Consider the following 11,379-nt stretch of genomic DNA (forward strand, 5'->3'; position numbering starts at 1 on the left):
TGATGTTGTCATTGTGCAAGATAGTTCATGTATTAGGATTGCATTGCAATCTCGGGAGATAGAAAATGTAATCGTTCTATAAGGTAGTGTACGTATAATGTTTTATAACACTATTTATGTTATTATTTATCCATCGAGAAAATAATATTTTTATTTATTTGTTGATATAATAGTTTAAGACAACATTATATTATATTTATTAACATTCTCTTACTGAAATTTTTTTAAGTATAATAAATAAAGTATTTATATTAAGTGAGTACTTTAGAAGTTAAAGGGAGATAAACTAATAAATGGTAAGTTAGAAAGCTTATTAAATAATTTTAACAAAATGATTAGATTCTTTCATTTGTGTAATTTATTTTCAATAATAAGTACAAAAATAGAATTATATCAAGAGTATAAATGCTTTGCAAAATGGACAAGGTTAAGTTAGGGATGAATCGAGGACAAAGTAAAACTGGGTACTAGTCACTTTATACTCACTGCATCAATTATTTAGTTTAACGTATTTAAATTTTTAATTTAATTTTTCTAATCTCAACTTTTAAGATTGAGTTTAATAATTAAAAATAATATTTTTTTCATTAAAAAATATTTATTATGCTATAAAAATATAATAGATATTTTTTAATAAAATTGTATATAAGTCATAAGAGTAAGATTAAAAAACCATTTTTAACCTGGAAAATAAAGTATATGCAAACATGAATTACTTTTTTTTTTCAAAATATTGTGGTCAAAATATTTTTTTAAAATTTAAACAAAAATTTCAAATACAAAATAAATAAATACATGTTTATAATATTTTTTTAAAAGTGTAATAAATAATAAATAAATATACTCCAAATTCAATAAATAGGAATTGATTTTTTGGGACTGTTTTTATACTTTTGATATATTTATAACAGACATATCTAGTGAGAGCATGAGAGGTGAGAGAATTAATCTTGACCATACAATCATGTATATACCATTAAAATAATTTTAGTTACATATCTAATTTAATCCTTATACGTAAGTATTCACTAGAGGTCTAAATTCTATCCATTTATTCATTAACCGTCTAATCAATCCATGTATAAATTCAATTAACACATCCAACTATAAAGTACAAATTAATGAATGAATTAGATTGGATAACAATTGTAATTAGATAATAAATCATCTATGATATTTGATAATACATTAAGTTAAGTATTTTAAAATCTATCAATTGAGCACAGGTCTTTAAAAAATAGTCTTAGACTATATAATGTTGAATGTGTATAAATACTTAACTTTATTTTATAAAAACATTTTTTAAATATAATATATTTTAAATAGATGGATTAAATATTCATTCACAAAAAAATAATTAGTGGATGAACTTTTATTAAATAAGTTATGGATATTTTGAATTTTTTAAAATACATTCTTAATGGATCAAATTAATTTGTGATTTATTTTACTACGATTCAGATCAAAGTTTATCTAAGTCATCCATTTGAAACCCCTGGTATTAAGTGGTGTAAACACATTAGACAAAAAAATTATTATTTTATTTTAACATTTCATAATAGTGATTTTTTATTTGTTACATAAAATACAATTTCGTTCTCTTTTTTATTTATATATACCTACACTGACCAAAGGGGTTCAATTTACAAATGAATAACTTTGTATAAAATTCAAATTCCGTTAATATAATTATGACTCATGTAATGTTATTTTATCGTATACTAAATTAAATGTCATGTAACCTAATTATGAATGTTTTACATAAACAGAAAATTATATTTCTCATCTCTTCCTTTGAATGCATGTTATATTTTATAGTTAGAAAAATTAGAAACTTATTCAATCGTGTAAAACAATTAACTTATATAATGTGTATAAAAAAAGTGTTAATTCTTTGTATAATTTGATTTCTTAAGTGCCCAAAAACAATATTTTATTAGAGTATTTTCTTCCACAACTTATATATATCTTCTTAGAGTAAGATGATATGGAAATTTGTTTTTCCAAAATATTTAGTGTATTATAACTGATTTTGAAATTATCCCTTGAAATTTGAATATTACGAGGTTAGTAGAATTGAAAGTATTTAGTATGTTAGCTTAAATTTGAACACCAAAATGCTGTATCTGAATAATTTGGAGTCCAGTGACCTTAAAAAGCTATTGTTTTATTATATGTATGCGACTACTCAAACTGCATGTAAAGGAAGGTGTCGATCTTCAGGAAATTTGAATTTGAGAGGGGGATGGCGATTTCGTAAAATTTTCCTTCTACTCTTTTTTATAGCATTCTTTAAAAAATTTTGGTTAGTTATTTTATAATTTTTATAAAATACTTGTTATTTGTTAATGGTTTAAATAAAAGCGTTGATACTTTTAAAAGTTCATAACTTTTTTTAGTTTATCTTTTTTATTTTTTTAATTTAGTCCTAAAAATTGTTTTTTTATTTTCAAGTATCTCTGTTAGTGATTCATTAGCTTGCTTAGTTATTATTTAAGTTGATATAATTTAATTGATGTGATATGATGAATGAGGTGTGTCATTAAGAGTAGCATATCTTCTATTTTTAAATAAAAATTCTAAGTTATAAAATTAAATTTTTGAAATTGAAATTTAAGAACATAAAAAATTAAAAAAAAAGTAGATGCCATATGATCATGTACAAAAAATTTATGTCATATTATATAAGTCAACTTAAATACTATCTAACCATATAACAAAAAAATATTAACAAATTACTAAGAGAGACTTTATAAAAGTAAAAAATGATTTTAGGAGAAAAATTTAAAATTTAAAGATCGAGTTTAAAAATTCATGAATTTATGAATAATTAAAATACTATTTAAGCCTTCTAATTTTTAATTGTTCTTAATAAATAAAATTCTTAAGAACAGAGATTAAAATCAAGAATGATAAATACTAATAATAGGATTAAATTGAGGAATATTAGATAAGATAAAAGTACTATATTATATTTTTAAAATTTTTTAAAATTAATTGAAGAAGAAACATACCTTCTTAAAAAATAGTGTATATTTTTTTGTAAAGCAGTTACAATAGTTTTATTCATCAAGATCTGTGTGCCCATTATATTATTCAAGCACGCTTATCATGACATTATTGATCACAAAAGTATATATTTCAAAACATATTAAGATCTACTATAACTATGCCAATATGTTTGAATATAAACCAAAGCTCTTTAACTTGTGGATTAAGTGATCCAAATTAAATCATATAATTTTATCTAATAAATATAATTTAAGGCTAAAATTAAAAAACATTATAAAAATGATATATTTATTTTAAAATAAATTAAGTAAATAATATAAAAGAGTGGAGCTCAAATAGGACACCCATAGTTACTCTTAATAATAGCGTAAATTGAAACTAAAATCATACAGCAACAGTGTGAAAGATTATCTTCTTTTAATTTTTAAAATTGATAAAAATAACTGCTAATAATGAAATTGCAGAGAGTAAAATAAAAAATTATCACTATTAGTTTTTAAAGTCAATGAAGTGAGGTGCATGTGGTGCGGAGATGCATCATCTCACACCAATTGACGTGTCTATTATTTGCCAAACGAGGCTTAAAAAATAAATAAGAAAACCCGGTGGAACTGAGGGAGATGCAATGCCATAAATTTTCAATAAAAGAAGAAGCAAAATCTATTTTGGAGAATCGAATACTAACCAGAAGGTTGAGTTGAAAGAACCTTTTCTTTCACGAGATGGCGAGTTCTTCTTCTTCTTCTTCTTCTTCTTCTTCGTGTGAAGAGTATGATGTAGTGATAGTGGGGGCTGGCATCATTGGGTTGACCATTGCTCGCCACTTTCTGTTCGCTTCGGACCTTTCAGTCGCCATAGTTGACAAGGATGTTCCCTGCTCTGGTGCCACTGGTGCAGGTACGCACCACTCCCTTTTTTCTCTGTTTCCCCACTCTGTTTTCTCAACTTCAAATTCTTTTATGTCTCGCTAGTTCCATATAACAAAAATTCCACATTTTACTCTTTACATAAGTATACGAAACTGTTCTTCTTGCTTGTTTTTTTAGTTTTTTAATGATTTTTTTTAATTTAGTCTCAATAGAAAAAGAAATAGTCTAACGAAACCATAATCACACACGAATTTGAATTTGAAGGAAAAACAATTATAAAGCTCTTCTTTTATCTCAAGATAAAGATACTCTAAGTATTGATTAAAAAATATTTATTTTATTATAAAATATAAATATTATCTTTCTTGATAAAAATTTATTAGAATTGAATGTTTAAAATCATGTTTAAAGAATAATGTTATATTTTATTTATAATTGAGAATATGATTATTGTAGAAGTAAGAGTAATAAATATAGATTATTAAATCTTAGTTAAACTATTAAAATTAAAAGATAAATTGATCTGTCTTTAGATTTTTAGTTTTACTGTTTTGGGTAGGCAAGTTAAGGTGTGAGATTTGTGGTTCATTTTGTTTTATATTTCAGAACTAAAATAAAAAGGTATATTTTTATGCTTCATTTGATTAACTGTAGGATCTCATCCCCTTTGTTTTGGAAATTGAGGTGGTTCTAGGGCAGGGATATCTGTGGATGACACACAGAACACCTGGGAGTGGTTCATGGGATCTTACATGGAGAAGCATTCAACTTTGGAAGAAGCTGGCAGAAAGGCTAGAAGAGCAAGGGTTGAATCCTGCGGTGGAGTTGGGTTGGAAAAGAACTGGTATCATATCTCTATCTCATATCAATGTCTCAGATAATTTGAAGCGGCATCTTTTAATTGTGAGCCTTCAGTGCACATCAGGGGGCCTAAAGCCCAAGCAACTAAAGCAAGGACTTTAAGTCCTAAAAAACGGAAAATTTTTAATATTAATATATATTTTTAAAAAAAATTAAAATTATACTTAAAAATAATTTTTAATTAAAATAATTTAAATTACTCTTAACTTTTTATTAGTATTGTAAATAATATTTAATAAATAGTAACTTTTAACTAATAAATAATAACTATAAATAATATTTAATCAGTAACTTTTAATCAATAAATAATATTTTTTTATTTTTATTTTTAAAAAAAGAATAGTTAAATAACAAAAGAAATTGAATAGTTTTTAATCTTTTATGTAGTTATATTTATCTTCTTCTTTTTTCTAATTTTTTACTTTGTTCTTATTGAATATTTGCTTTGATTTGATATTTAATTTGAATGTTATTAATTAATATTTAATTATTTTGTATCTCATCTCTTATTATTGTGTCACTATATATTTCTATTTTGAACGATGCATGGATTAATATTTATACCTTAAAAAATCTTTACATACTTTCTTAGATATTAATAGATTAAATTTATTTTTATAATTAAATATCTTAAAAGAAATTAAAAAATATAAACTAATTGAAATTTTTAATTAAAGAAAAAGAATAAATTCTTTTTCAAATATATATATAATTTATGAAATAATATTAACGATTACTTCAGCTGAAAAAATTTGTCAAAGTTAAAATTAATAAAATTTTATCTGACATTAATAATATCTTAACGAAAATTAATCAGATTGAACTTATTATTTATTAAAAAAATATTAAATAAAATTAATTACGATAATTTTATATATAATTTTTATCAAGTTTAAAAAATAAATTTTAAATAAAATTTTAATAATTTTAATAAATTATTTTATTAATGAAAAAAAGCCATCATTTTTTAGTTTAAGTTTGCTTTAGGCCGAAAATCCTTGAGCCGTGCTAGTGCACATGCTTTATTGTAGGAATTGGGTGAGCAAAACGAAGTTTCTGGTTATTATAATTATAAATTACCATTGTATATATGCAGTTGCTCAATCACATTATATCGAACCCTGCTCCACAAACAAAAAACACACAAAGTATATTTAGTTTTGTAGGAAGTTTTAGTTTAGATGTCTTCTTTTTGTTTGAAAGCATGCATGCTTACATACATGGCTCCATGCTTCCTTTGAAGGGACATGTTCAAGGCCATTCCCTCTTCAACCCCAAAGATTATCTTGCTGTGGGGAGGAACGAAAAATGGTGTGCCTTGCACCTTTCCATATCTTTAGCTTCTATATTTTGGTGCCATGATGCAACAAATCTTATGATTTTCTGAAAGCACTTTTTTTATGTCAGAGAAAAACAGATAGAAAGAGAAATGCTATGTTGATTTGTGAGAAGCTAGACAACTTTAAGTTTTTAAAATTGATATAGAATTAAACAACTGATTGGTTGATGGGAAAAACTGAAAAGAATTCATAATAACAATAATAATATAATTATATAGGTAGTAGCATGTTTGATATTATTATATGTGCGATCATATTATGTTGAATACGAGATGCTAATTGGTTGATATGGATTATCTTGAAGCAATTAAGGTATGTCTGAACTTTCAGTCTCAAGTGTCATGCAAAGTAATATGCAGGAGGCTCTCATATTAATGATCATGAAAATTTTATGTCTCTCATCTCTCCATTGATCGAAACTATTGTGTGGCATTTATCTACAGGGAGCCTCCTAGTTGGTAGAACTCGTGCAGAGTCAGACATGCTAAAAAGGAGGGTGAAACAACTTAGTGAGGCAGGGTTGAAAGCTAAGTACCTTTGTAGCAATGATTTGCTTAAACAAGAACCTGATCTGTTTGTGGACGAAGACAGTGCAGCTGCATTTCTACCAGATGATTGCCAGTTGGATGCTCATCGTACTGTTGCATATATTGAAAAGGTTTGTGTTCTTAGTTCATTCTTTGCATATCCTTTACTTGCAACTTGTAAATAATTATACCATTTTCATTTTTCTTTGAACTAAAGACTTGCCACAGTTCTGCTATATGACTGCAAACATATAGTCACAAATTTATTGTTGATGTGTAGGCTAACAGGAATTTTGCATCAAAAGGAAGATATAGAGAATTTTATGCTGACCCAGTGAAATGTTTCATCAGGTATAATTTTTTTTCTTCTTTCTGTTGCACTAACCATGAAACTAAAAGTGATGGTTGGGAAACAAATCTTGTGGATATTTAAAGCTTTGTTTCATTTTGTGATCAGGTCAGATAGCAATGGGGAGGTCAAAGCTGTTCAGACTTCCAAGAATACATTATACAGCAAGAAGGCAGTTATAGTTGCAGCTGGTTGTTGGACTGATTGTTTGATACAGGAGTTGTTTAGAAATTGGGGAATGGAATTACACGTTCCAATAAGGCCTAGAAAGGTGAGTTTATAATATATAGCTTGGGGTCTTGGACTGACCTAGTCTTGCATATATAGGAAGTAGGAATTCTTTCACTGCTTTTCCAAATACTGTCATTTACCATGCACTCTAGTACATTTTACTATGTAAGTTGTGACAGTTTGTGGATTTTCATTGGCTATAAGATAAGGAAATCTTCTGTTTCAATCTCATAGCCTCCTCATAAAACAAGTTCTAACAAGAAAGGAGAATTTTAGAATCACTGGAGAATGTGCTTAGCAACACCGTAGTATTTCGCTCAAAAGACTCAAAATTTCCTTGCATTTATTTCTTGCTTGAAACTGTAAAGGAATGTGACATTGTTTTAGCATTATTGTCTAATCTATCCTTTTCATTCCAATCTCCTATCCTTACTTTAGATTTCAATTTTGTAACTATTTTTTGGCTTTTCTGCTTCCATTTTTGTCCTTATAAAATATGAAAATAAATTTGGTCCAGTCCATCTAAGTTGACGTTTGCAATCAATAAGCAAACACCTGTATAGTTTGAGCATTTTTTGTTGATTATGATGCCAGTTTTTTGCAATCAAGAAGATGTGCAAACCTATATCTGCACAAGGAATGGGTTTTGGGGGGAGCATTCTAGTCTAGTGCGAGAGCTGTATGGAAAAAGGTTTAGGTGCTTTGGATTCTTGATATGGGATCATCCTATTTAAGGAGGAACAACAAAGCTAGTTTGTTATTGCTGGCCACTTGCACACGAAAATATAACAGTCATTTCTTGATTAAATTCCTTTAAAATACGTAGAATGATTTAAGCTTATCAAGTTATTTTGATGTATGATTGATTCCCATATATGTTTATACGTTCTTCTACTTGGTGTGAAGGGTCACCTACTCGTGCTTCAGAATTTCAATTTTCTTCAATTGAATCATGGCTTGATGGAGGCAGCTTATCTTGACCATCCAACAATTTCTGGCTTAGAATCGTCTGATGATGATAGAAACTTATCTGTTTCGATGACAGCAACTGTAGATGCAGCAGGGAATCTTCTCATTGGTATGCTTCTTTTCCATGGCCTACGTAAATATATGCAATGGGGAGGCTTAGAAGCTATATATAGTTTTAGAAAACATTTTCTATTTTTATTTTTAATTACTAAATTGTCACTTTCTCTTTTGTTTTCAGATATTTGTACAGTGTTATTAGAAAATATTTTATGAAATCAAACATCTCCTTAAATTGCCACTCTATATGTCAAAACTGGAATTTCATGATTTGCTTTTGAAATTCTAGCTATTATTAATGTCGAATAATTTGTTGTCTTTTAAAAGGATTTCCTAACACACAAGTGCGGGTGGTGGCTGTTTTTTCATTATTAAATTGTTCAGACATGCATTGTTTTGAAGTACATAACTATTGTTATTTCCTTCATAATAGCTTTCTAGTAATAAAAATGCAGGAAATAGATCAATTTTCGCAGTTTTTATAATGTTAGCATTTGTGTGCTTGTTATTGTGAACAAAAAGCAAAAGTGATATACACTATACAGGGAGTAGCCGTGAATTTGTTGGGTTCAACACCAATTTGGACGAGTCTGTGGTCACTTACATGTGGAAGAGAATTGGCGATTTCTTTCCCAAATTGAAAACGCTTTCCCTTTCAGATTGTGCAAATAGAAAAGTGAGAATAGGATTGAGACCTTACAGTGAGTCAAATTTTCTTTGCAATTTTATGCAGCTGAACTATTTATACTTTAGATACGTTTCCAAAATGTATGTAAACAAGATAAGATATTATATTTGAGATGAATAATGTTTACTCTGCAGTGCCTGATGGGAAGCCAATGATTGGAGCCGTGCCTGGCTTGTCAAATGTGTACATTGCAGCTGGACATGAAGGGAATGGCCTTTCAATGGTGAGTTCTCAACAAACTCGTGTTTATTATTATTATTATTAGTTTTCTTATAAATATTAAAAATGATTTTATTTATGATAATAAAAATTATAAATTAACATTAAAATAAAATTTAATTCTTATTAATAATTTTTAAAATAGATTTTTAATTAAGATATATATGATATTTATTTTTCAAAATTGTTATGAGATTCGCTATATAAGATAAATAAAAATGTTACCTTGAGATGAGAAACTAAAAATGTTAAGTTTTTTTTTTTTTTGAAAAAGTATATTTATTATATTAATAATGTAGAGATGTAATGAATATTATTTTCTTCAATAAAATATTACTATCTTTATTAGAAAAAACGATACTACTATCTTTATATATTTAAAGACTGATGTTAACAACTGTAAAATAAAAATGTGTTAAATGCAATATTTAGAAGGAAAATCATATTTAAAGTGTTTAAATAATTATTCCTTATCTTATATAAAAAAAACTAAATATAAAATAATTTTCATATGTATACTATATTTTTTTATTATGATGTAATTAATGCATGTTATATTTTAAATTATGTTTCTAAAAAAAAAATTCAATCACAACATTTAAATAATTATGTAGTAAAAAATAATTTCTTAATTTTTCATGAGAACTAAAAGTTAAAGTATCTAATTAAGAGTATCTAACTATAAATATATTTTTATAAGCAAAGAGTATTTAATTTTTGAATTAGCACTCTATTTATATGTATGATATTTAAAAAGTATCTAACTATATTGTTATAATTAAAGAGATAAAATTGTTAAAAAAAAATAATAGTCAAAATTGATGGACATCAATTTTTAAATTTCAAAAAAGAGATAAAAATTTGCTTTTACACACATATGTCAGGATATGTTGATACCAAATATTAGACATTTACATCTCTTAATAACTTTTCATAAAATGTAAGATTGACAAATCTAATTATTGATTTAAAATTTTTTATAAGCAGATCAATTTTATAAAATTTCGTAAAAAATAAAATGAATAAGTATGTTATCTTATTATTTTATTTCATTGTGTAAGACTTTTTAAAATATAAGTAAATATCAAAATTTGTATAACACACCTATAAATGTCCAAATTATATATATATATATATATATATATATATATATATATAAAATCATAAAAATTATATAAAATTATTAAACAATGTAAATATTTAAATTTAACTTTATCTTAATAAATATCAACTTTCTCTCCCTTTCTCACTTTATGTATGTGTGTTTTTATGAATTATATGGGTATTATAAAAGTAAATTAAATTTTTTGAATAAAAATTAAAGATATTTCATGTAAATATTTTTAAATTCAATAAATTTTAAAAAATTAATTAATTTTAATAATAAATAAGATATATTTCACTTAAAAAGAGTGATGTAACATATACGCGATGAAGGTAGAATTTTGTTGTTGTTGTTATAATTATTATAGAAAAGAACTTTATTTGTTATCACATTAACTGTGTACACAGCACGCAATTTGAATAAGCATTTAGAGAAGTGTTCTAACTATGAAGAAATTTTCAGGCTCTGGGGACTGCTGAAATGGTAGTTGATATGGTGTTACGACATCCAACAAAAGTTGATAGCGCTCCTTTTGCTGTGCATCGATCGAGTTATTGATTAAAATGTGTAGACATATGGCCACTTAGAATTCTTATTCATAATTTCTGATCGTATTATGTTAATGGTTAAGTTTCTCTTTGTAGTTACTCCTTTTCTTAAACAGAGGAGGAGACACCACACCTCGTGCATACAGAAAAACAAGTAGCGATTTTATGTTTTGGAACTTTGGAGTGTGAAAGTTAAAGATAAAAATAAAAATAGAAAGATATGTTATTATGTTTCATTTTAATAGTACTGTTGTTGTAGAATAAAATAATAAAATAGTTTTGTTTAAACAATTTTTTTTAGATTATAGTTATTTAAGTGGTAATCATAAAATGTGTAATTATACTATTGAATTTATGATAATGTTGATTAAATTTTTGGGTTTAGGGTTTAATAAAATAAGTTAAATGATAAAAATATTGTTAATGAGGATTAATTATTTTAAAAAATAAGAAAAATTATTATTTTAGTAAGAAAATACAAAATCATAATATTTTCATGTTATAGTAAAATAAAATGATAAAATAAATTATTTTTTTAGAATATATTTATTTAAGTGCGATAATTATAAAATGTGAGTTATTATTATTATTATTATTATCATCT

The 11,379-nt window shown here is 25.6% G+C and overlaps 1 protein-coding gene across 1 annotated transcript; it reads left to right on the top strand.

The window, feature by feature from the left end:
• The first annotated feature begins 3,734 nt into the window (after window positions 1-3,734).
• LOC113849459 (glycine oxidase-like) lies at window positions 3,735-10,964 on the top strand. Its single transcript, XM_027479378.1, has 10 exons — window positions 3,735-3,909; window positions 4,576-4,725; window positions 6,526-6,740; window positions 6,890-6,960; window positions 7,067-7,229; window positions 8,096-8,267; window positions 8,761-8,916; window positions 9,038-9,126; window positions 10,690-10,764; window positions 10,872-10,964. Exons 1-10 carry the CDS (start codon window positions 3,735-3,737, stop codon window positions 10,962-10,964), a joined length of 1,359 nt encoding a protein of 452 aa, XP_027335179.1.
• The last annotated feature ends 415 nt before the right edge of the window (window positions 10,965-11,379 follow it).

The sequence above is a fragment of the Abrus precatorius genome, unplaced genomic scaffold (assembly GCF_003935025.1).
Source record: "Abrus precatorius isolate BTA unplaced genomic scaffold, Abrus_2018 Scaffold9, whole genome shotgun sequence".
In the NCBI taxonomy this organism is placed as follows: domain Eukaryota; kingdom Viridiplantae; phylum Streptophyta; class Magnoliopsida; order Fabales; family Fabaceae; genus Abrus; species Abrus precatorius.

Coding starts and splice junctions, on each gene's coding strand:
- LOC113849459 (XM_027479378.1), top strand. CDS start 3,735: ATGGCGAGTTCTTCTTCTTCTTCTTCTTCTTCTTCTTCGTGTGAAGAG. Junction 3,910..4,575: donor CTCTGGTGCCACTGGTGCAG/GTACGCACCACT, acceptor AGGTGGTTCTAG/GGCAGGGATATCTGTGGATG. Junction 4,726..6,525: donor GTTGGGTTGGAAAAGAACTG/GTATCATATCTC, acceptor ATTTATCTACAG/GGAGCCTCCTAGTTGGTAGA.